This window comes from Asterias amurensis, chromosome 10 (assembly GCF_032118995.1).
Source record: "Asterias amurensis chromosome 10, ASM3211899v1".
Lineage (NCBI taxonomy): Eukaryota > Metazoa > Echinodermata > Asteroidea > Forcipulatida > Asteriidae > Asterias > Asterias amurensis.
Genome location: NC_092657.1, coordinates 13,027,416 through 13,054,321, shown reverse-complemented (window position 1 = coordinate 13,054,321; position 26,906 = coordinate 13,027,416). Strand labels below are relative to the sequence as shown.

The window sequence follows — 26,906 nt, the reverse complement described above, 5'->3', positions numbered from 1 at the left end:
AATGTCGTGATTTCTGAGTGCACATTTTTTATGGTTTGTAAACCATGATTTTTGAGTGCACGTTTTTATGGTTTATAAACCATGATTTTTGAGTGCACGTTTTTATGGTTTATAAACCATGATTTGTGAGTGCACGTTTTTATGGTTTATAAACCATGATTTTTGAGTGCACATTTTTTATGGTTTGTAAACCATGATTTGTGAGTGCACGTTTTTATGGTTTATAAACCATGATTTTTGAGTGCACGTTTTTATGGTTTATAAACCATGATTTCTGTAGTGCACATTTTTTATGGTTTGTAAACCATGATTTGTAAGTGCACTTTTTTTTATGGTTTACAAACAACGTTTTTGAGATGTGTAAATTTTCATGGTTTATAAACCATGTTTTTTAAGAAGTCTCAATTTTCATGGTTTATAAACCATGTTTTTTAAAAAGTCTCGATTTTCATGGTTTATAAACCATTGTCACAAACCATGATTTTATGGTTCATTTGTTATGGTTTATAAACCATGATTTGTAAACCACGATTTTTATCTTAAATTTTCATGGTTTGTAAACCATGTTTTTAGATGTCTCAATTTTCATGGTTTGTAAACCATGATTTGTAAACCATGAATTTGATGCTTTATTTTTTATGGTTTATAAACCATGTTTTTAAGATGCGTAAATTTTCTTGGTTTATGAACCACGATTTGTAAATGTTTTTTTGTATGTTCATGGTTTGTAAACCATAAACTTAGACACAACAAATACTTTACTGGTATGTAAACCATAACAGGATGTGGCAACAATTTTTATGGTTTACATCTAATTGCTGTAAACCATGGTAAAAACATGCCTTAAAATTGTCAAACAATTAATGGACAAACGGCGCCCCATAAATTTGTGTGGATCATTGTATTCTACTTGCCAACGCTTTTTTTTAGACCAACTCGTTCGATATAAGGCAACGTGTTCCTTTAAGCTCCCAAATCGGGGACGGAATCTCATTAGCAGTTATTGTATTTACAATACGCGTATAATAATGGTTCTCTCGTACGAGAATGGGACTTGAATGGAGACTAGTACTCAAAGATCAAATTCTATAAACACATCCGTGGAAATAATCATACAGCGCGATACATTCGCAACATCGGGTTGCAATGCATCATTTTACGCATTACCAATCATTTGACCTTTGAACTACGTGTGGGTTTTCCCCTTTGTGTGCAACTGCCATATTATTAACCGATCATTGAACTTTACCTTCACAGTATGCGGAAGTTGAGTTTGCATATGGGTTTTTCCAGTGGTGTGAAACTACCATTGGGTATGGGTATGCAGCTGCCGATACATGAACTGTACTTTCATACGCGGAAGTCGGGTTTGAGGCAGGCACGTTTTGTGTGCTATTTCAACGTTGTTTGTCGTTAATAATCCAATATTTTTACCGGCTATCAGCCACTTCCAACAGTTCAGCAAAGATCATCAACTCTATGCAGTGAGTAATTAACATATATAACATCGGGTAGGACTGCGTTTTCACTAGGGTCTATGATGCCGTCCTAAACACGAACATGTTCAAGTGTAATACATTACAGCACTGGGAATAACATTAGCGCAGATTGAGCACCAAATTTGCCATCTCCTGTGTTAATTTGTGTTTACTAAATCGACAATTGTTGCCGGCTATCAGCCACTTCCTGAAGTTTGCAAATAGACCAACTGTACACAGTGAGTAAAGTGTTTACTAGCACCAGGTAAGACTTTGTTTTCACTAGGGTCTATGCTTTCTTATACGAACATGATCGGGTGTACATGACACAACTGGAAACAACATAGGCCTAAGCGCAGATTGAGCCAAACATGTGCCATCTCCTGTGTTAAAAAAAAAGTTTACTCACTTTTTTTGGCCAATATTTTAGCCAGACTATTTGAACGGGTTACTGCCAATTGAGTGTATTCCTTAAAGGCACTGGACACCTTTGGTAATTGTCAAAGGTCAGTTTTCTCATTTGGTGTAACTCAACATGCATAAAACAAAACCTGTGTAAATTTGAACTCAAATGGTCGTCGAAGTAGTGAGATAAATAATGTACAGAAAAAGACCCTTGTCCAACAAATTGTGTGCCTTCAGATGCTGAGGTCTCGAACTTAATTCAAAATTCAAATAATTTAATGAGAAATAACTTATTGTTTGCTGAATGTATCCTTTATTTATTAATGTGTGTATGCAATTAGTTATTTGTTTGTATGCTATTTGATCTAATTCTTATTGCAATGTTATTCAGGCCTATTTTTTTTTCCCAATTCTCGTAAATGGCAGTTTTTCTGCTTTTGATTTGGACAATAAAAACAATACATTACAAAACAATGCAATACATCAATAACAATAAACTCAGACGAGTATAACAGCTGGTCAGATTTACTCGGAAAATAAACCTTGCTCACTCTGGTTGCCCGTTGCTTTAATGATTGGTGCACGCTGTTTACGTTCGGCAGGAAAACTCACAATTATTGGCAATACAATTGTAACTGGTAAGAAGTACATCAGCTTTTAAAATTGTATAAGAGAAACTCTTCAAATACAAGTACTGCCGCTATGGACAAATATCACGTTGAAGGGAATCAGTGCCTTAGATCGGTCGAGTTGGTCTACAAAAAGCGTTTGTAACCGTTCGTTATAACATGCATATGGTTGGAAAAATGTTTTAAAAGTAGAATACAATGATCCACACAAATTTGCCTCGAAACTGCGTGGTTTTCCTTTTGGGTCATTCCGTGTCAAATCAACCAATTTTCAGAAAAGTTCCCAGGTGACCCCCTCAGATCTTGATGAAACTTCATCAGAATGATTGGATGTGGCAAAAATGAACACATACAAAAAAGCTAAGTCATACTCCATGTCGTTTTTGAGATATGATCCATTGAAGTTTGGCCAAGGCGGCCATTGTGTACTCGCGCGAGACGCGAAAAGTGATTTTTGTGATAATTTCCGACTTTGAAAGCTCATAATTTAGTTATTGTACCAGGTAGTGAGCTCAAATTTGGTATTCCATCTTACTTCTAGCCAAATTTCATGAATCTGCACTCAATTTAAGAGTGTCTCCTTTAATGTTTTAGTTATGGTCACCTAAAGTAGGCACTTTAATCAGCCAAAAGTGTTTTTTTTGTGATAATTGGGGTCACCCTGTACCCACATGAGGGGTCAAATGAAACCTATATTCCCTGGTTATTATCTATGGGTGCATTTCTTTACCCATAAGCAATTATAAGCTCACAAATGCATTCATTCAGAAATAGCATGGACCCAAAGTTGGTTCCAGCCAGAAAAAGGTCAAAAAGACCCCGCCCGTCTAGTTTTGTGTGGTTTTACCCATCCATATTTCAAGTGAAACTCCACATGGTATACAATACTGTGGTATGGTTCCATACTGGGGTATTGTTCCAATATTCTGTGTGTCTTATGGGAGATTTTTGCAGCACTTTGAGGTACCTGCCTTAAATTATTTATTGCAGTTGAAAACATGCATCATCAACCCATTTCTTAAAACAATAATACAAAAAAAATTACTTTTTTGCTAGCCAGAAAAAAAAAACCAGTTACACAAGCTTCAAATATATATTACCATGTATTGTACATGTGTACATGAATGTACATGTACATGTTTTCTGTATGATATTACATTAAAATGTGCCAAAAACATATAATATTCAAATTGCCACCACACCATGAAGGAGTTGAGTGCCAAAGCTGAAAATTGGTGTATAAGTAGATATAATATATATCTACAACTGGTATCAATTTCAAAAAACGTTTCAATTGATCGCGGGGTCAACCGGGGTCAAGACGGGCGGGGTCTTTTTGACCTTTTTCTGGCTGGAACCACCTTTGGGTCCATGCTATTTCTGAATGAATGCATTGGTGAGCTTATAATTGCTTATGGGTATAGACATGCACCCATAGATAATAACTAGGGAATATAGGTTTCATTTGACCCCTCATGCGGGCACAGGGTGACCCCAATTATCACAAAAAACATTTTCGGCTGATTAAAGTGCCTACTTTGGGTGACCATAACTAGAAAATTAAAGGAGATACATTTAAATTGAGTGCAGATTCATGAAATTTGGCAAAAAGTAAGATGGAATACTAAGTTTGAGCTCTCTACCTGGTTCAAAACCTAAGTTATGAGTTTTCAAAGTCGGCAATTATCACAAAAAACACATTTTGCGTCTCGCGCGCGCACAAAATGGCCGCCTTGACCAAATTTCAATGGATCATATCTCGAAAACGACATGGAGTATGACTTAGCTTTTTTGCATGTGTTTGTTTGAGCCACATCCAGTCATTCTGATGAAGTTTCAGCAAAATCTGAGGGGGTTACCTGGGGACCACTGGTTGATTTGACACGGATGACCCTTTTACTTTGCCGAATTAACACGGTAGGCCATTTATGGGAGTCAACAAAATTGACTCTCATAACTGGCCGACGAGGTAAAAATAAAACTGTGCAATTTCGAGGCATGTTTGTTTGGATCATTGTATTATACTTTTAATACAACATCTTGATTTTTTTTCTACCCATATGCATTTTATAACAAATGGTTACAAACGCTTTTCAAGAGACCAACTCGACCGATCCAACGCAACGTGTTCCTTTAAAGGGAAGGTACACGTTTGGTAATTACTCATAACAATATTTACTTAAAAACTGACTTGGTAACGAGCATTGGATAGCTGTTGATAGTATAAAACATTGTGGGAAACGACTCCCTCTGAAGTAACGTTTTTAAAAAAGAGGTAATTTCTCACTAAAATAATAAAATACTTCTAGCTAGAAGTCTGTTATTTTTATATGCAAGGACACAAATTCGTCCAACAAGGGTGTTTTTTCTTTCATCATTTTTTCTCGCAATTTCGATTAACAATATTGAGCCAACATTTGTATAGACTTGTTATTCTATGAAAAGGCATAACAACAAACTTTGTATAGCCCTTTTGGCTAAAAAATCGGGAGGGTCGGTTTTTTTTTTTTTTTTTTTTTTTTTTTTCCTCTACGTCAGAGGAGAAGAAAACAAATCCACACATAGGATTCGAACCAACGACCTCGTCAATATCTTTGTTCGGGGTGCCAGTCAGAAGCCATACAACCGTTAACTGCCGTGTAGCCAGGGATCACACCCAATTTACGATACAACCTGGGAAGCGGCAGCAAGGGGATCACCTTAAGGGGATACCACTCTAGTCAATTCGTTGTTCAACCCCAAAAATCATTTCAAAATTTACCCTGTCAGTTTCCCTCGTGGTTTATATTGGGTGCGTTCGTTGAGCTTCCCTGGGTCGACCCCGGTGTTTGGCGTTTTCTTTTTTTCCAGGACAAACGTGGGTTATTATTTGCACACGTTCGTCCTGGAAAAAAAAAACGCCACACACCGGGGTCGACCCGGGAAAGCTTATCGAAAGCACCCATTGATAACAATTATTTATCAATGAACTTTGCCCCGCATCGCGCACGCCCTCAGTTGGTGAAAGTTATACATGTTTGAATATGCTTCAATGCTGCACATGGCACCATTATACAGGCGTGCGGCACACTGTGTGGCAATTCTTTCTCAGTTCGTGAATACTCGTTTTGTGTTGAAGTCTATCAATGGCCAATCACAGCGTGCGAACTGTTTATGCACTTTGCATGCAGTTGGTATTTCCATGGTGTGGGCGACAGATCGAACCAAGTGGCCGAGTGCATCGTTTAACATTATGTTTACGATCGCATTTCCGACGCTGTAGTTTTGAAGTTGGTTTTGGCTTGTCAGGTACTCGTTTATTATTATAATGCAGTCTAACAATATTATGTTCACTTCATCGTTCATCGTGATTTCTGACAGCTTCGAATAAAGGGTTAATTGTCGTTTATTGGGCATTCGAAGTTAACAATACTTTTTTTGTTAACACCATTTAAGAAAAAAACAACAACAACAACAACGTGGATTTCTGACTTTTTCGGTCGTTCGGTTTTTTGTTATGCCTTATTATGGGATACACCCAGAGAAGACTGGTCTTTGAAAATTACCAAACGTGTACTTTCCCTTTAATCTGCCAAAACAAATTGATGTGAGAAGCGTTACTGCAGTAACGCTTATTGTATTTACCCAAATTGATTATCATTATGCACAGTAAGGAAATAGCCCGGCGCTACACATTTTCTGCATTATTTCAAAACATCTACATTAAATTAAAGGCGGTGGACACTATTGGTAATTTTCAAAGACCAGTCTTCTCACTTGGTGTATATCTCAACATACATAAAATAACAAACCTGTGAAAATTTGAACTCATCTGATCGTTGAAGTTGCAAGATAGTAACGAAAGAAAAAAAAAAAACTGCAACCTCTGGAAATGTTGTTAACTGTAGCAAATGTATGAAATCAACACGACAAATTAGGTATACAATATTCACGTTTTCCGAAGGTCTACTGGATGCAGTTCTCAATGCCATTCGTGTTAGTTTGAAAGGGTGGGCATCGAACAAATTCAAACATAACTAATGACTCGGTTGCAACAGGCCACCTTAGTATACGGTATAATGACCATTTCATACGGTATAATGACCCGATGAAATATTGGACAATATCAACACGGTGCGGTTTCCCAGTTGTATGAAACTTCCACAACTTTAACCTCGAATATAAAGTTGATTATTTGGTAGTACGGTTTGGTAAAGAAGTGTACTGTTTTGAACATTATCAATGTTGTTTATCTTACAGTATTCGTCGTTGTTGCCGCCAGTTATCCACTTTTGTAAAGTTCAGCAGAGATTCAACTGTGCAAAATTGGCATTGGTAGACACACTTTAACAACAAGTAAGAGTTTACTTTCCCTTGGTCTAATGGTATGTTCAATAACGCACATGACCAATAAAGTATTTTAACTGACAGATCAGACATTTTTCAAATTGATCATGCCACAGTTTGAACCATTCATATTTTTGCATAGAACTGCACACGCTCTTTTGACAAAACACATTACGACTAGTAAAGCCCAGTTCATACTTCCTGCGAATGCGAATACGAAGCGAATCTTGACGTCACAAATTCGCAACGAACAATTCGCAGCTTGAGGGTGTGACGTCAAATTCACGTCAAATTCGCTTCGCATTCGCTTTCGCATGAAGTATGAACCGGGCTTTATACGCAGGCTAGTTGGGGGTGCGGCTGTTGTATGCTGCGCCGTAACACCTTGTAAACCCTTATAAGGTGCTACATAATTGGGTCTCTGAATATTCATCACCTCAATAACCTATCTTTCTGAAAGTTTGTATAACTCAGCGCCTTGAGTACCTTGTTAGGTAGATACGTGCGCTAAAGACTATTAAAGAGATATTATATTATTATTATATTTTGGGCTATTGAAACATAACTATTTAAAGGCAGTGGGCACTATTGGTAATTGTCAAAGACGAGCCTTCACAGTTCGTGTATCTCAACATGTGCATAAAATAACCTGTGAAAATTTGAGCTCAATCGGTCATCGAAGTTGTGAGATAATATCGAAAGAAAAATAACCATTGTCACACGAAGTTGTGTGCGTTTAGATGGTTGATTTCGAGACCTCAAGTTCTGAATCTGAGGTCTCAAAGTCAAATTCGTGGAAAATTACTTCTTTCTCGAAAACTATGGCACTTCAGAGGGAGCCGTTTCTCACAATGGTTTAAACCATCAACCTCCTATTACTCGTCACCAAAAAAGGTTTTATGTCAATAATGATTTTGAGTAATTACCCATAATGTCCACTGCCTTTAATGTTGTTGGATTACATGGTTGTAGGAAACCAAAGGTCACAGATTAAACTTTCCTATACACTGCAAAAACTGGGGTGTTCAAACTTACGTCTGGGTTGTTGCCACTTATACGTACCAAAATGAGAATCAAGACTAACATCACATGGTGATAAAATAGCACCAAATGTAATTGGTTTGGGTACAAGCCACACTCACTTAGGGTCTCTTTAGAGTGTGGACGTTAAACCGTGTGGTTGCATGTTGGTTTAGTTGGTATTACGTTATAGGGTTTGTATTAAAATTATATACATTGCAGTTTAATTTTGTAACAAGTACAGCAGTTTTGGATAGTGAAATGCATTTAAGAGATTTTTTTTTAAGTCGAAGTACCATGCTTGGTTCGGGAACAAGAAATCGCTTTTTATCTTTTGACAATGAGTATTGTTAAAACAATCTCACATGTCACTTATTGAGATGACACTGTTCAATTATTAAAGTCGCCTAGTGGTATTTGTTTTCAAAATAAAGCTTTTGTCACTAAGATATGTGTTTTAATTAGTGGAATATAAATAAACATTAGTTAACCTAGGTTCTAAAAAAATAGTTGTTCTTTTATTTACAAATTTAATAGGATTGCCCGACCCGAGAGGGCGCTGTTTGTGACATCGAGGTGCGATATTTTAAGAGAAAATGTGTAGTCTGGGCCCGTACAATGTACACTAAGTCTGGGTAACTGATCGGTATGATGCCTATTTACAGAACTACGGTCCCGGAGCAGACTGCACGCACTACGGCTGCTGTGCGGACGGTCCACTCGGCTTACCCTGCACGGTGAATCGCAAGCACAAACAAGCCCTCAAAGTTAAAACCCGAATTTTTCACGTTTGGCTAATGCTCCTCTACAGGTCTTTCAGGTACCTTCTTTGACTTCCCACTTCGGAAAAGTTGTTGGTTTAGCGTCATGTTTTAGAATAACTTTTCTCTTCGTGTCAATGTGTGGTGTATTCCGAGAGCACGACGACTCGAAGTTCGCTGCACAGCGCTTTGTGCGTCTGACTTTCGCGTCCCACTACCGCCTATACTTGGGACCTGCAGGAAACACATGCAACCTGAACCCATCATTAATTGTTTTGCTGCATCCAGCAGCAATACACCTGGTCGGCATTGCCCGAAAATGCAACAACAACAAAATAAAACAAATCGAAACGTACAAACTGACGACTTGGACGGTATATGTACTTTGCACATATGGTTACTCTACGCATTGCAGGCAAAGTCTGCCTCGATTGACGTCACAAAAGGGGAGGCGGAGTCAGCCCCCAAAATAACTTTATATATTTTGTCAACATATCAATCGTGACAAGCAATAATAATAATAAAAAAATGTTTATTGATCAAAAGCAAATACTATTATGTTTGAAAGAAAACAATATAAATTTCCAGGTGACTTAACTGTATGGTAAGTATATGTACAACTATAAAACAATGAATCAAACACTGGTTTCAATCACAAACCAACGACTGGCACATTTTAAACAAACCATCCCGAGGCTTTTCAATTATGTATTTAAAGGCACTGGACAATATTGGTAATTGCTCAAAATAATTATTAGCATACAACCTTACTTGTTAACGCGAGTAGTATATATGAAGGAACGCACACCCCGCGGCAGTCCGGCAAGCGACTAGCGCGCATGCGCGCAGCGGTGGTAGGCTGGGTGTGCCGACCCAGGCGGAAGTGGGCTAATGAAATTAGGGCGAGCCACGCAGTGGTAAGGGGTTTGGCCCACGGCAGTGTTCGGGAGGCCCGAAGGGCCGATATGTGGGGTAGGGGGTTAACATGATGCATGGCATTATGTTGAGTGGTGTTTGAAAAACACCGCAGTAGTTGTCTCACGACAGTGTAACTGAGTGCAAACCGTTATTGTTTGTACTCAGTTCGCGGTGCGTTAGTGATTTTTTAAAATCACGAAGCGCCGCATCACAAAACCACGCAGCACAACCGAGAAGTGTACGTCTCGGTTGTATTTTCACGAAGTGAAAACAAAGCGCTTGATTCCACTACGTCTGACAACCGTCGTGGAAGAATAAAAAGGGTTGGTCGAGGATTAGAATGTGTTTATGTATATGTGTGTTTGCAGATTCAAATTTATTTATCTCACCCGTTGTCTCTAGTGCTACCCCGTCTGTGTAGGCCGGTGTCACCTTTGCATACAACCGAGACGTACACGTCTCAGTTGTGCTGCGTTGTGCTTGCCGGACTGCCGCGGGATGTGCGTTCCTTCATACAGTCAGCGCGCAACGAGTGCTATAATCACTATTGAGGGCAAGTTTTATTTGCCAGAAAAACCTGTCTCGCGCATTTTGGAAATGCGCGAGAAAATCCGCGAGTTGAGGAGGGCCCCTACAAAACCGTTTGTGAAACCCTTAAGGTCACTGCTGGGTCAACATGGATTGGTGAGTACATTTTCTGAGATATGATGCGTTAAAAAAAACGAATTTTCATCATTTTTCGCGAAGTTTTTGGACTTAAATTACCTTTTAAAATGTGAAGAAAAAGATGATCTTTTCTAGACATAGCGTAGTATTTCGGGTGCTCCTGACTGTTTCTCACATAATTCGTTCAAACAGAGTCGATATTTGGGTTGTTCGAGGGTGATGCTTCCGTTACATCTCATGTTTATTTCTGCCGGACCGGGCATTTTCTTTTATTTGAGCTTTGAAAAGAACGAATTTTTCAGTTTTCAGCGAGTCAACTGTTTATTGTGTGTTTTACCAATTACGTGATAAAATAATTCGCGTTTTTTTTTTTTACTTTTAAGTTTTATGAATATTATGTTGCCCAAAGAAAACAGAAACAGGGAATTAATGATTTATGGTTTATGATTCTAAATAATTTTTCAAGTTTTCATTCATTCATTGGTAGGTAAAAAAGTAAGGAATGTCCGAATGGGTTGTTCGTTTACATATACCATTGGCTGTGTATTACCAGTTACGTGATAAAATAAATAAATAGTTTTTATTTTGAAGTTTTATTTTAGTATATTTAATTAATTATTATGTTATATGACAGAAAAATCAGATGATATAGGGAATTAATGTCTTATGACTGTTATGTTAGTTATCGGTCGACGGTCGATTTTTTATTGTTAGGCCTAATACTAATGTTATTTATTATTAATATTAGGCCTATTATTTTTATTTTGTATTGTGTAAGTGTAATATACAAAGGCATTTTGTTTACATGTTGTACTGTACTACATGTACGACAACCAGTGACATGAACAAAATAAGTAGTGGTTGTTTTGAAGTTGTTTATGACTACGTTGCCCAAAATGACAGAAACATCAAATACAGGGGAAAATAAAACAAATAAGTTTCGATAAGAAATTCTTGTATGTATTATTATTATTGTTATTTGTTTATTATTTGTTTAAGAATAAGTGGGGGGGGGGGGCCTCCTTCCTTTGAAAAAAAAGCCGATACAACAAACATTTTAAAATTATATCTGGTCTTATAAGTTATATACATGTGGCTGAATGTATTGTCTAATAATGTAAAAACTGAAAACTCTTTTTTTCCCACCCCAACCACAGGCCCACCAGTCAAAGCGATCTTCCTTGGTTCAGGGTAAAGGTGATTGGTGATTCACTGACACGTTATTTGCCTGACAACATACGAAGTGAGTGGATCTGTCCTGACGTGGTGACGAAGCCTGGGTGTACAGTTCCGCGTGCCATAAAGTTTTTGAGAAGTTTGGAGCATGGTGCTCATGTACCAAATCATGAACAGCCACATGTTGTCGTCTTACATGTTGGGACAAATGACTTGTGCCGCAGTGTTCTTCACAGCTACATAAATAATTGCGAGCACATGATTCACCTTGCCAAAGAAAAATTTCCAGTAGCAAAGCTGGTGATGAGTGCAATTTTGCCTCGTCATGATTATACTGACCTGAATGACCTGGGCCAAGTTTTCAACATGCATGTGTCCATCCTTTGCAAAAAACTTAATGTCAGATTTGTCAACTTCAGCGACCATTTTGAGAGTAATTCGCTCTTTGCCTTTGATGGACTCCACCTCAACTATGAAGGATGCGCTAAGTTTGCTCAGACCATTACTGACGACGTCACCTCACTCCTAGTCCGTACCATTCCTGGGTCTGCTCCACATGTCGCCAAGCCAAGATGCCCAAAGGAACTGACAATTCTAGTCCGACCAAGACCGAAACCAAAGAAAACAGGAAGACCATCAAAAAAACCATCACCTCAAGTAGTAGAAACGCAGCCCCCCCGCTGGAAACCATGCAAGGCGTCTATGCGGATTATTGCCACTGATTCTGATGGTTTTCAGCGAGTTGGAAGCAACAAAGGTAGCATTCCAGTTCACCAACATCTACCAAGAGTCCAGCCTCTGTGTTTACTGACGTCTAAACCAAACCCATCATCAATCCCCCAACCATCATCCATCCGTCCGCCAACTCCAGCAAGTCCTTACATACAGGCGAAAAAAAGTAGAGAGAGAAGAATGCGGAAGATGGCAAAGTCAAGAAAGAAGAGGAACAAACGAAATCGCAGGGTACATACTTGATTTTAAATTAAGTGTTAATTTTACTGTTGCTGTGAACAAAAAATGCAACTAAATGGTACCTAAAGTTGCATCGTAGACTTTTTTTTATATATATATTTTTTTTTATATTTTGTAAAGATGAAAGTATGAAGTTCTTGTACTTTTTTAAATTACATCATGTTTGTGTTATTTCCTTTTTATACTTGCAGGCTGTTTGGGACATCACCCCATATATTATCATGTACCGGCAATGCGCTGATCTACAGCCAGAGCAACAACAGCAAGTCACTATGCCGTCACAGGGGTAAAGGAAGGTGTCGACGAGAAGTCAGCTCGTCCTTGTGGAAAGGCCAAGTGTGGACCGTGTGCACGTTGTGGGAAAACAGGTTTTAGGTATTTTCATGTTGGGACACTTCTAAATGACAACATCAAAGAGTGGTTCAAAACAAAAGCTAAATTGAATGATTCCGATTGTATTTGCAAGGCTTGTAAGGTTTCCGTTACCAAAAAACAAAAAAATCCAAAATATACTCCTGAAAAATCTCGCAGAAAAATGAGGCCCATGTGTGCACTTTCGGAATTTTCTAAATGCAACTCACTATCAAGTCATGACGTAGAATGTTCCCAGCATGTTTTTAACTCGTGTTTCTTAGTAGACAATAATGTCAGTGGGGTTACTAACTTTGCTCTATGTAAACAGCATCACAATTTTTTGTGGAAGTATCGGTTTTATTCAAAATGTGCTGGCTGCCACATTTCTTTTCAAAGTACAAGTAAAAAGTATTTATGTTCATCCTTAGATGTGGGGCTGTCGGTAGCAACAGACATTTTGAAGTCTGTACATGGTGACACTGCCTTAATACTAGATGGGTATATATGTTATGCATGTTATTCACTTGTTTCTGGACAAGTCTCTAAAGTGATTTCATTACACAACATGAAAACATCTTTTCAGAGCAAACTGTCAATGGAAATCACAGAAGAGACCAATGCAATTGATCATTGTCTGTATCAAGTTTACATACATGTTATTGACTCGGCCTTGGAACACCGTGCTGTACTTTTATCTGATTTGTTTGAGTTGTACCAAAATGCCATCCAGTCTTGCCTTTCTGTACAAAAAGACCTTGATGTGGAGTTTTGTTCACGAACAGCTCGCTGGCTCTTGACATGTATTATGAGTACATTCAGTAATTCAATAACCATACATCGTCTTGAGTCTCGCAAACAGAGCACTCTACTCGTTCATTGTAACATAGACTTGAAGAAAGCATTGCATCAAGCATTAGCAAAATCTCGCTCAGATCGACTCAAATTTGAAGCAGGCTTAAATACAGACTCCCCAACATCTTCAACCCACACAGCAGAGTCCAGCGAAACTTTAGTTTCGTCATTAAAGACCGTTTTGCCTAATCTCAATGAAAGACTAACATCACAATCTGGCAAAATAACGGAATATTACAAGCATAATCCTTTGAATGTTGTAAATTTCCGTTATGAAGAAATGTTGAAAATGCTTGACCCCGTTATTTTCAATTTGGTCAGCTACTTAACATTTAACAATCAAGAAAAAAAACAAGTTTCAGATTTTCCACTAGATTCATATATGCTATCAGATCTACCAGGTTCAAATGCAAGGAGACAAATGCGTAGACGGATAAATATAATTCTATGCATGCATTTTGTGTTAAGTGACAGTAACAATTACCCTTTGCACATTATAATTGCAAACTGCGTACGACTCTCACATTCTTCAAAATTGTTGCAGTTGTTAAATCATGCTGGTATGTGTGTTTCAAGAGACACTCTTGACAGATTTTTAGAGGAAGTTAAAGAACAAAAATTGACGCGTACTGATTTTTCAAACATCAGCAAGTCATCATTTACAATTATATCAGTTGACAATATAGATGTTTTAGCTTCTTATGCTGCCGTCACTTCAAAAGATGCACCTAGAAGTTGGCATGGAACATCTATAATGTCACAACAAACCAAGCCATCAGAGAATTTGTCAGCTTTGGAAAAATTGTCGACAGACTTTGAGTATAAAGTTATCAATATATTTGGAGATGGTGCCTGTCTGTATCGTTGTATTGCTGTTTTTTCAGATAATAAGTTGATAAATTGTCATCGGAGTTTGCATGGTTTGCCATTGGACCCTGTTAGTCTTGAGAGAGAAGTTCAACTGTCGGCTTTGATTAGAAAAGGTACTTGTGACATTTTACGTGAACACATTGACGTTCTTCGCAGTTTACCTGATGTGGTACAGAAATATCTTTTGGAAATTGACCAAAATAACTCATACCCAACATTTTCTGACCGCATTAAGGATAATGAAAAACTATCCACATATGCAGGACATCTTGAGTTATGTGCAATTTCTTATGCTTTGAGTATTGAAATAAGGCTATATCAAGAAACAGAAACAGGGCTTACAGAAGTTGCAAAGTATCCAAATGATGTGTCACTATTTCCAAATACAAATCATATATGTCTCCTGTACACACCTAGTGTTGTTTCTTTGTGTGGACACTTTCAGTTGTTGATAAAGGATTCCTGTAGGTCCAGGTTGAATAACCTGTTCAGTGAAGAGTCAATTGCAACTGGAAGTGTCTTTTCCCATTTTCCACGAGGTGCACAATTAAGCTTGCTAAACTATGTCAACATAGGAAGTGATGCTGTGGCAATCTCAACTGATGACCACGCTACTAATACTGGTCATTCCAGTGCTGATCCTGTCAAAGACGATCAGGTCACTTTACATCCCAAAGTGGAGGGCACACAAAGCTTGAGAAAACCTAGAGTGAGGAGGAAAGTGGAACAAGAGTTTTCAGAACTAGTGGTTCCTAAGCCATCTGATCTTGGTGTGCCCGTCTTCAAAACGTATATTTTCAGTCAGCTGTCGTTTGATAAATTTGGTCTGTCAAGTTTAGAAGAAAATGAAGTCCTGAATTTAGACCAAGAAATGTTCTCATATATTGTGCAGCGCTATCCCAGTCTTACGGGAAAGTCACAACTTAGTATTCCTGGTTTTAAGTGTAAGTTGTCCCTGAAGAGTCAACCACGATGTGAACAGTCAAAGTTCAATTATCTATATGTGTTGAATGAGAAGGCTGATTCTGCAGAAACTCTGAAGAAAATGCTAGGTTTACTGTACAAATCGTATGGGGTTGGCACACTCATCAATCATTTAGTAATTGCAGGAGATGGTGCCACTGTGAAGTTGTTGTCAGAAATCAAAATTGAATATGGCACTTCACTTGCATGGGTTATACCTTATCTTGGTGACTGGCATGTGTTGAAAAACTTTCAGGAGGTCATCATGAAAATTTACTGGGATGCTGGTTTAAAAGAAGTAGCTAAGATCAATCATAAGCAGGGAACGCTCCAGCGACTTCAAAGTTGTGCCAGTTTCAAAATGACACATAGATTTTTCATGCAGGTGTATGAATCAATTTATGCATATCAGTTGCAGGTGTTCATGGAACATAGAATTAATAACCACGATACCTCCATGTGTACATTAAGTAACGATGACATCGTAAGTGCCCTATGTATCTTCATTTCTGATTTAAAAGATTGTGAGTCCGATTGCACAAGCTTTGTTGAGGCAGATCATAATGTAACCACTTCCTTGATAATGCCATTCATGGCTGATTTTGAAATTTTTTACTCAGAAATGTGTGAAAAATTTGAAACGTTCCGTTTTTGGCACAGGTTCCTGAGAGAGGATTGTTTCTCCTATATACAGTTGTTTGTTTCAATTCGAAGTGGTAATTGGAATGGTAGGATGGCTGCCTTGAAAAGCATTGGTCAGCTTTTCCATGCATTTGATAGGCAGAATTATTCACGTCTTATCCCTTAACATTTAAGTCAAATGTATGCGCTTCCTAAGCCAATCCTTCAGCATTTTGAAAATGGTGCATTTGTCTCAAGTATCAAAGGGCTGTCGTGTTCGAGTGTTGGAATTGATGAGGCACACGAAATGTTAATCAATAAAGATTGTAAAGGTGCTCTTTCACACAGTCTTCCAACTGATATGGATAAAGTATGTCAGACTCTAGAGTATCAGTCTAAGCTTATAGAAAATTTGCAAAATCAACTTTCTGATGTAAAACCTGTATTTCAGCGGGATCTCTTGCCTTCAGTTGTTTCCCGTCAACTGGCTAACACTTTGAGAAAATGCAACTAAGCCATATTTTCAGCACTGATCAATCACCAGCTTTATTTCAAGCATTTTCAAATGTATCTGCCTCTACCTTACAACAACACAATCTACTCCAGTTTAGGAATATTGGAAGGGATTCCCTCAATCTATATATCCAGTCCAATATTTTGAAAGATTCCAGTGTTGGGAAGCCTAGAATAAGAAGGCATAACTTGCAAACTTTCATGAAGAAGAAGGTCACTAAAAGGCAAATAAACTACATTGAAAAGGAGAAACGCTTAATAACTTTGTGCTATAAACGCACTATTTCTTATTCAGAAGAGAGCCAACTTCCTTGTGGTAAATTGTGTCAGTTCCTTGAATCGCCTAGGGCGATTTGTACACCTGAAGGCCTGCCTTACAAAGGCTCAAAGGCTGTTATTTATGACATGTTTGGCAAAAGGTACACTGATAAAGTCATCACCAATAACTTCTCATTTTTAGAAAGTGGGTCAGCACGGTTTGGGGTCAAGCTTTACAAGCTGTATTCATGTACCCCGAAATTTCACAGTATGGATGGAAACTTTCCCAGGATCCTTTTTCAATTGAAGTTGAATGGGACACTGAAGAGAATATACAAAAAATCCGTAGAAATGTTCAATTTCTGACAAGGGGTTGTTCTTGTGCCAAAAGCCGTTGCGCTAGCAGGGTCTGTAAATGTAAAAAAGCAGATGTTTTATGTGGCCCTGGTTGTTCTTGTAAAAGCTGTGAAAATACTGTCAGTGTTACCGAACCTGTGGGTGATATTGCTGACTTGGATGATAGTGAAGACTCGGAGAGTGAGTCTCTTTCAATCAGCAGTGATGTTGACAATTTGGATACTTTCGTAGAACAAGTGGCAGAAGATGAGGCACTGAGTGAAACAAATGTAGATAGTGAATAGTTTTCTATTCCACAATTTTGCCACGTATATTTATATGACACAAAATGTGATGATACATGCACATACTTAAACTTTGTTATTATGGTAAGGATTTACATTGAATTTTAGGCATGATCAGGGTACATGTTATATGTAATGAGTTTGTGTAGGACTGTTTTAATATTGTCACAGTTTTCTTTAAGGGTGCAAACTTATCATTGCATTTTAAGAGTATTATTTTGTATTCAACTCAGGCCATAGTGTGATTGTTTAGGTCATGGGTTGCTATTTATAAGGGTGCAAACTTATCATTGCATTTTAAGAATATTGTTTTGTATTCAACTCAGGTCAAAGTGTGATGTTTAGGTCACAGGTTGCTATTTATAAGTATGCAAACTTATCATTGCATTTTAAGAATATTATTTTGTATTCAACTCAGGCCATAGTGTGATTGTTTAGGTCACGGGTTGCTTTTTATAAGGGTGCAAACTTATTGCATTTTAAGAATATTTTGTTGTATTCAACTCAGGTCAAAGTGTGATGTTTAGGTCACATGTTGCTATTTATAAGGATGCAACCTTATCATTGCATTTTAAGAATATTATTTTGTATTCAACTCAGGCCATAGTGTGATTGTTTTAGTCACAATTTGCTGTTTATAAGGGTGCAAACTTATCAGTGCATTTTTCATCTCTTCAGTTTCATGATTCCAGCTATTTTACTTATTTTTTTATAAACCATAGTCTATATTTTCAGGTTTTTGTTATAGGATGAATGCAATACATCCTGTGTATGCAGTTAATGTCATACATGTGTTTTTATACATTGTTTATTTTTTATAAATATATTCATATAAATGTATACAGGCTATGCACCCTATTGCCTTTCAAGAAGTTGTTTTGTAACCAATGTGTGCCTTAGTGTGATATATTTTAATCACAGTTGACCATTACTAGAACCAAACAGTTTATCACACAAATGGTATTCCTTTATTGTGATTATTATTTATTTGTTTATATTTGAAACCATAATTTTTATTTTAAGCTTGCCACTTTAACTTGAAATTGAACTGATCTTTGGGTGACACATGATGCAATATTCTAGTTTAACTTCACCATGCCATGTGAAAACAAAACACTAGTTTGTGTTACTGGTTAACTTTTTTTTATGTTTTCAAATACTTGTTATGACCAAAAATGTTTTTACACAAACAGTGAACAAATATTTCCACTGGAGTTTTGATTAAGTTATTGTTGTAACGTGTACTTGTACCATGTCTTTACTTATTGTTTTATTGCAGCTGCCTTTGTATTGTTTGTAGGATTTTGTGCTATTTTTTTTTTAATAAGTTTATCCATCTACACTTTGTTTTTACATTTAGTTTAGAACATGTACATGTATTGTATTTTCATATTGTATCTTTTGTATGGTTTTATAATTTAATAATGGATGAATCATAACTTGACACTGACAGAAGACTATTGGAGGCAATAAAATAATGTTACGTTCGTGTGTATTTGATTCAACAAAATCTGAACGTTGCCTATTTTACTGTTTTGTTCCTTGTCATTAATTTTTTTAAATTTTTTATTTCGCTATGTCCCGAGCGAACGCAACCCGAAATTTCCGCATGAAACCATAATAATGAAACCCCTCATCGCATCCGATCCGAACGAAATTTTACAACGAAAAATAGTCTGGTAACAATGTGCTCCCCTCAGCCTTACATTCAGTTACACATCTTCACGATGGATGCCATACCCTGCTTCACTGGACTTAGGAGTTATGTGATTGGACTAGAATTCTCCGGATCTTGAGTGATGACCAATGAAAATCGCTCTATTATAAATAGATATGGCTGCCTTCGAAAAATGTAAACGTTGTGTCGGAGGCCTGTACTTGTGGAATATTTTGGGTGCTCTTGACTGTTTCTTAAAGGATCGAGGTAAACCATGGCCTTTCTAGGAAAGAGGAATAGTTAAGCTACACATACATGGGTAGGTTGTCTCTGCCGGTCATTTGGAAAAGAACAAAATTCAGCTTTTTCATTGACCTTTTTTTTCTCGACATTCACGGCTTCGTTTTCGTCCCAGATTTTCTCTTTTTGATCATCCAAAAATTATTTTTTGTATACAGAACATTATTTTGAATCCTTCTCCATGTTGGTATGACCTTTTAATTGTTTTTAAAAATCCTCATTATATTTTAAATGTTTTTTTTAAAATGGGACGTCATAGCTCATTAGTATTCATAAACCGACGGCCGATGAATATGTAGCAAATAAACGAAGCGTGTATTCAACACGTTGCGCGCTGACTGCATATATACTACTAACGCGTAATGGGGAGAGGTTGGTAGTATAAACAGTGTGGGAAACGGCTCCCTCCAAAGTGGAGTACTTTTTGAGAAAGAAGTAATTTTCCACGAATTTGATTTCGAGACCTCAGATTTAGAACTAGATGTCTCAAAATCTAGCATCTGAAGGCACACAACTCCGTATGACAAGGAGAATACTGGTCTTTGACAATGCCAATAGTGTCCAGTGTCTTTAACTATGGCATACAAAGGACAACAATCCTTGTCATGTAAAAGGGAAAAGTCCATTGTTTTTTCACCGAGTGCTGGGTAATTTTACTCGTTTAGCAGGTACTGTATGGGATACAGTTTGTTGGACCGAAAATCGTTTCTAATCACAAGTTATCGCAACTCAACAAAAGGTTCTTAATGCGGTAAGTCTGCTACCACCCAATGTATAAAATCACTGACTGTATGAACTATTGAAAATGACATTCATTTTACTTTCAGTCTCACCAAGATGGCCGAAGCTGCATTTCACACTGAGACCACTTGCAAGATTAGACATGTACACATCGAATGCCCCATCTGCTTGACTCGGTTCATCGATCCGAAAATCCTGGACTGCCAGCACAGCTTCTGCTTAAAATGTCTTCAGGAACTTGTAGACAAACAGGATCCGAAGACGGATTTCATCATTTGCCCAGTGTGTAGAGAGAAAACTTCAATCCCAGATAAGGGACCATCGGCTCTTCTCAACTGCTTTCTCTTGAGCTCGCTTATTGATGACGTCATCAATCCGGATGGTCCCAGAGAAGACAGTAGGCCTAACCCTCTTGTCTCGATTTGCGAAGGATGCGACGAAGGTCTTGATGCCGTCTCACGGTGTGTTGACTGTGATGCGAATTTTTGCAAGATTTGTTTGGAATACCACGCCAAAATAAAATTGAACAGGCATCATCGAGTCGTGAATGCAGCCGGGTCATCAAATGAGGGATCCAGAAACCAGAAAAAAACTTGCTCTCCAAAATGCCGGAAACACACTGACCAGGAACTGTGTTTTTATTGCGACACGTGTGATTTACTTGTTTGTCTCAAATGTGCGGTATTTCAACACAGAGAGCAAAACCACAAACTAACTGAAATCAAAGACTCCATTCGATCTTATCGTCAAGCTGTTGAAGAGGCTTTGATGAAATTTGATGAATGTCGCAAGCAATTCCAAGAAGTGGACGACTCTATCAAACACTCACAGCATAGATTACAGATCATGGTCGACCGGGCTCTTCGAGATATTGTGGCTAAGGAGGAACAGGAAGTCGAGAAAATCAGAAAAGCATCTCGCCTCCTTCAAGAAAGAGTCACTCAAATCAGCATAGAGAGAGGTGGGCAATTCAGCAGCATACAGATCAGCAATAGCGATAAGGTGAGCCGTGCAGAGCAGATCGTAGCTTCAGTCAACGACTTGATGCAACATGCGGATGACTTTGAGCTGCTGGACCTCAAGCCAAAGGTTATGCACAACTTGACATTCCACAATGAGCTCAAGTTTCAAACAGTGCAGCATAGCAAGTCATTCATCGGGTTTAAAGGTCATGATGTCGTCACTGATGCGGATATCGGTGAAATACTAGATGAAGAGAAGTGGGAGGTGAAGACAGAGTTTGGTAAATACGGGCAAGGTGAGGGGGAAATCATAATTCCATTGGACGTTGCTTGTTTAAGCAACGATGACATCGTCGTTACTGATATGAAACGGCGGATATTATCAAAATTTACATCGAGTGGTAGTTACAAATCTCAAGGTGTGCAAAGTACGACAGAAGATGGACAACTAGAACACCCTGCCGGAGTTGCGGTGACCTCTGATGACCTGCTTCTGGTTACAGACGGAGAGGATGTAAAGGTTTATGATAGAGAACTACGATACATTCGCAAGTTCAGACCCTCACAGAATCAAGTCGAGGGGCAGTCAGAGAGTATACTCGCTGGTATTGCTGTTGACAAGAAAGATCGTATTGCAGTGTATGACTGTGGGAGAAAGGTAATATCTCTTCATTACAAGGATGGATCCACCATTTCCACAATACATCATGATGATATTGGCCATACCGACAATCCAAGCTTTATTTCTGTTAACAGCAAGGAGCAACTGATCTTTAGAAACCTCCTCGAGTCGAAACTAGTTTGTGTGGATTTCATGGGAAACGAGGTGTTCAATATCAGCACCTCCCTTGACGGCAAACCGGTAAAGCCAATTGGTGTGTGCTGTGATGATGCTGGGGATATATATGCGTGTATCGAATGCGATGATGGTGATGGTTATGGTGATTGTGATAGTGATGTTGATGGTGTTGATGATGGTGATGGTGATGATGGTGATGATGATGGTGATGGTGATGGTGATGGTGATTGTGATAGTGATAGTGATGTTGATGGTGTTGATGATGATGGTGATGGTGATGGTGATAGTGATAGTGATGTTGATGGTGTTGATGATGATGATGGTGATGGTTATGGTGATTGTGATAGTGATGTTGATGGTGTTGATGATGGTGATGGTGATGATGATGGTGATGGTGATGGTGATGGTGATGGTGATAGTGATAGTGATGTTGATGGTGTTGATGATGATGATGGTGATGGTGATGGTGATGGTGATGGTGATGGTGATGGTGATGGTGATGGTGATGGTATTTGTGAGATACATCATTACGATGCATCAGGTGAGCACATCGGCTGTGTAGCTCGTGGCTTGCTCTTTCCTCAAGGCATGACGTTTACTCCGATCGGTGACCTCATTGTGGCTGAATTGATATCAGTTAAGATATTGCATCGCGTGTGAGTGTCGATGACGTCATGGTCGTAAAATGTACACTATTATTAATGATAAGGTAATTTGCAACTTATAAAGTTTAACACTCTTCATGAATCTCAAAAATTCAAATAATCTGCCACTTGTACAAAACGTTACGATCACAACGTACCACTAATCGTTTAGTACAAATCTAGTGTTCTATTTTCGCAGATAAATGTTTCCTTCGCTTTGGCGGTTAAATCAATTGTTTTTTTGTTTTTTTTCATCCCATTTACTTCTTAAATACGTTTTAGTAACAACATTTAACCTACAAAGTACCAGCTTAAATGTGTATTATCCGTACCAAATTGTAGTCTTTTGTGAACACTCAGCCTTGTAACTCAACTCTATTTTCACGAGCCTTTTAAATACACTAGACACTGTTGGTAATATTGTCAAAGACCAGTCTTCTCACTTAGTGCATTTAAACATATGCATACAATAACGAGCCTGTGACAAATTTAGCTCAAATGGTCGTTGAAATTGCGATATATTATTGATATAAAAAACACCTTTGTCACAGGAAGTTGTGTGCTTTCAGATGCTTGATTTCGATACCTCAACTTCTAAATCTGAGGTCTCGAAATCAAATTCGTGGGAAATTACTTCTTTCTCGAAAACTATGGCACTTCAGAGGGAGCCGTTTCTCACAATGTGTTATACTATCAACCTCTCCCAATACTCGTTACCAAGTAAGGTTTTATGCTAATAGTTATTTTGAGTAATTACCAGTAGTGTCAACTGCCTTTAAATGAATTTTGGAGCTGTATTATTAAAGGGTATACTTTTGAATGTTTTTACTCAATCGATTATTCATGTAAATGGATAATTTTTTGTTTGTTTAACCTCAACCGAATATTTAGTATATTTGTGATGTTTGCAGAATATGTTGTGTGTTTACCGTTTTACAATTATTAAACTTTAATTAACTTGTGTCAATTAAAGCTTTTGTAAATATTGCTTAAAAATGCGGCTCTCGAAAAAGTTAGCATGATACAAGTCTTATAATAAGCAAGTGACATGGTGTTTGGCTTGCCACAGTATAGTCCGTTAAGAATTTTTCGTTTGGCTGTGCTACTTTAAATAAGGGAATAAAAGGGTAGCGATGAGTTTTTAAACTGCCGTTTGAAACCGGCAGGTTCGTGGCAGATCGATAAAGGCACGAGCCGAATATTTTAAACGCCAGTTAAATCACGAGTCGATACTCTTGTATTCCCATTCATAGATGTCTGTTTGGTTAAAAGGCGTAATAAAGTAGTAGTATGTATCATCTTATTCATGGACCAAAATTGCACTGCGAGATCGATCACCACTGAGAACGAAGTTGTGATCTAAACGTATCCGAAAACCACCGGTTATAAACAGCTCCAGCTGGTTATTATCAACCGTTTAAACATACCCACGTGACGCGCTCTGCACCAATCGGAATAGCGAAATTGTCTGAGGTATTTATGAATGGTTAATAATAACCGCACACATTTACCTTGCTGTATCAGTTGCTGCTTTTCAACACACCATTACCCATTTAGTATTTAAGGCTGAACATAAAGGTACCCTTTTTATCTGATCGTTATTCGTTACAATGAAAGTGTCACGTTATATGTGAATTATTAAGGGAATAAAAGGGTAGCGACTCGCTCTTTACCGGCCGTTTAAAACAGGCAGTGTGGTTGTCGTGTGATAACAGGCAGGGTCGTTGCCGTGTGGAAGGCTCGGGCCTTTATCACACGGCAACGACCCTGCAAGGTTTTAAACGTCCGGTAAAAAACGAGTCGCTACTCTTTTATTCCCATTCATGAATGCCTTTTTGGTTAAAAGGCGTAATAAAGTAATAAATTATGTAAAACTTGTTCGCTTCCGACGTGCTTGAGATCTGAATGTACAGGTACGACGACCGGTTGTTGCATTATGACTGAGACGCCTACTTCCGACAGTTTCCGGTTCCGTTCGTGCGTGTATAGTCATGGTGCAACACGTTCTCGTTTTCCTTTCAAACACAGCGCGGCCAACTCACTGACAGCGCCCGCATCGCCCGTAACAAGAAACGTCTTGCACCAAGGCTAGCGCGTAGTATCCGCTCAAAACCGGTTATAAACACTGGTCATTATCAAAGAGTTAAACAACCACACGTGACGCGCTCTCCACCAGTAGGAATAGCGAAACTGTCTGACGTATTTATGAATGTTTATTAGTTGAAGTAATTGGTGGTATTATTCTTTAACATGCTAAAACAAGTTAGCGTATTAACTTCAGAGATGTAATTTTAAACATTGAGAACTCTAGGGTGCCACCTTCAGACGTATTTAAAAGACATAAACCACACTTTTTCAGCTTCAATTTGTAAATACACGCAAATATTTGTAAACCAATGTAAGCATTAAAACATATTGTAAACTGCTCATTAGAGTAATCTGGGAGGTTTTGATTGTAAATACAATGTTTAACCAGACAGTTTAAATTACGGTAAACTATTGAGTGACGCTGGCCGAATGTTGACTTTTTTTTCCAGCGTCAAATTTATATTATTCTTTATGTAACTGTGAGAAGAGATTAACAAGATTCAAATGCTATACTGTATTTGTTTCTTCTATAGTTTTGTTAACATTTACCCTTTACTAAACAAACATATTCAGTTAAAAATACTGCCGACAATATTTTGAATGTTGTTGTGCTCAGCAGCTCAGCTACGCTTTGATCAAAAAGTAGCTTCTTGCATTACCGTCCAGATCAATAGAGGGCGCAGTAACTGGGTTATAGTTCGTATTTACATGCGCAGCCAGATATGCCTACCTGTTAAGATCATTGTGATGAACTAAACCTTGGGCGTTTTAAGCCGTTGGATTGGATTTAATATTTTATCAATATAACTGTGTACAATTAAACTAACCTGTTGAAATTGCATGGCAAAAGGTGTTTCACAGTTTTGAGATATCGCCGGAAATCTGGCGTATGTCCAAGCAGGAAAAAAAAGCCCTAAAATGATTCCACAATCTGAGAAATGCAACTGAAAGTTTACACTTCTCAGATTCAACCAATGGGCGATGAATGTGATATATTATTACATAACCAGATTACTTCGAAGTAAGATGAATCTCATCTACAGTAAGCTTCCAGCAAACAGAATGATAACCAAACGTAAACGTTTCCTTGAAAGTATGTTATTTAAAAAGAAAGTCAATGTAAATCACTATTCAGTCACTAAATAGTGACTGGATACAACGGATTATTGTTTTTAAGGCAGCTTTTTTGTAAAGATCCTCATTTTTTGTTGATAGCTTATTGAGATTGAAGCGTTAGAATTAGTTAGAATCAGTTTTTTTAATTATCCCGAGTTCGAATACTGTTGTATGTATATTGACAACATTAATGTTCAATAATAAAATTGTTTGATTTCGACTGACCGGAAAGTTCTTGGCCCAAGTCCAAGTCACGTACGTTGTTGTGTAATGATCTTTCCACCATCATTGGTCAGTTTGAACGTACTGAGACATGGTTGGTCAGTTTGAACGGCACTGAGACATTATTGGTCAGTTTGAACGGTACTGAGACATGATTGGTCAGTTTGAACGGTACTGAGACATGATTGGTCAGTTTGAACGGTACTGAGACATTATTGGTCAGTTTGAACGGTACTGAGACATTATTTTTGCGATGTACATATGGAATATTGTTTATCCAAGTTTGCCATATTATTACGATAATTTGTGTACGCTTCTTGGCTTCAGCCTTATTATAAGCGACCAAATACGTGAACGTGAACGTCAGAAAATTGCGTTTTAAAAATGTCACATTTTTAGCATACGTGAGTTTACCATTTTTGTCACGTCAGGTAAGAACGTGCAGACGTCATACGTGACCATGCAATAAGCCCAAAGTGGTGACGTCACCCAGAAACAATACAATTTATATTCCTATTTGTTACGTGCGCGTGCTCAGAAGGGCGTAAAAAAATGGAAATATAACTAGAAGTCTGCTTCCACCTAGTGTTCAAAGTTTCTCATTTAGAAGATCACAGAATCGTGTTGATAAACAAAAATAATAATAATAATAATTGAGAGTCGATGGAGATTATAAGAGCGTAATAATTATTTTCAAAATGATTGTAATCATTAATTTATGTTAACTATTGAGCATTATTGAGCGCTGAGAGCGCTGTTTAAGACGGCTGTATGTTAACTATTGAGCATTGTGATTGAATAAAGGCATCTGACCACTGCAGCGGCAGCTTAAAGACAGTCTCCGTCGCCTGTATAACTAAAGTCTCCTTTTTAGGGTTTAATTGTAAAAAGGGTTGACAAATAGAGGGACCGCCTCAAATTATTAAAACTGGTCCATTGGCCAAATGATTGAGT

General features: G+C 38.0%; 4 protein-coding genes across 5 annotated transcripts in view; all 4 read left to right on the top strand.

The window, feature by feature from the left end:
• The window catches only part of LOC139942940 (uncharacterized), a 97,674-nt gene that overhangs the window by 49,074 nt on the left and 21,694 nt on the right, over nt 1–26,906 (top strand). The window lies entirely within an intron of this gene.
• LOC139942936 (uncharacterized) lies at nt 1,364–26,769 on the top strand. 2 transcript variants are annotated; one of them, XM_071939763.1, is made up of 3 exons: nt 1,364–1,484; nt 6,752–6,847; nt 20,208–26,769. In XM_071939763.1, exon 3 carries the CDS (start codon nt 20,218–20,220, stop codon nt 22,540–22,542), a length of 2,325 nt encoding a protein of 774 aa, XP_071795864.1. In that variant the 5' UTR covers nt 1,364–1,484; nt 6,752–6,847; nt 20,208–20,217; the 3' UTR covers nt 22,543–26,769. The 2 variants fall into 2 exon arrangements, with proteins under 2 accessions (XP_071795864.1, XP_071795863.1); XM_071939762.1 differs by having other exon boundaries at nt 1,368–1,743.
• LOC139943350 (uncharacterized) lies at nt 11,494–12,679 on the top strand. Its single transcript, XM_071940181.1, has 2 exons — nt 11,494–12,342; nt 12,543–12,679. The coding sequence occupies exons 1-2, from the start codon at nt 11,638–11,640 to the stop codon at nt 12,639–12,641; spliced, it is 804 nt and encodes a 267-aa protein (XP_071796282.1). The 5' UTR covers nt 11,494–11,637; the 3' UTR covers nt 12,642–12,679.
• LOC139943349 (uncharacterized) lies at nt 12,887–19,201 on the top strand. The gene has a single exon (XM_071940180.1). The coding sequence runs from the start codon at nt 12,887–12,889 to the stop codon at nt 16,196–16,198; it is 3,312 nt and encodes a 1,103-aa protein (XP_071796281.1). The 3' UTR covers nt 16,199–19,201.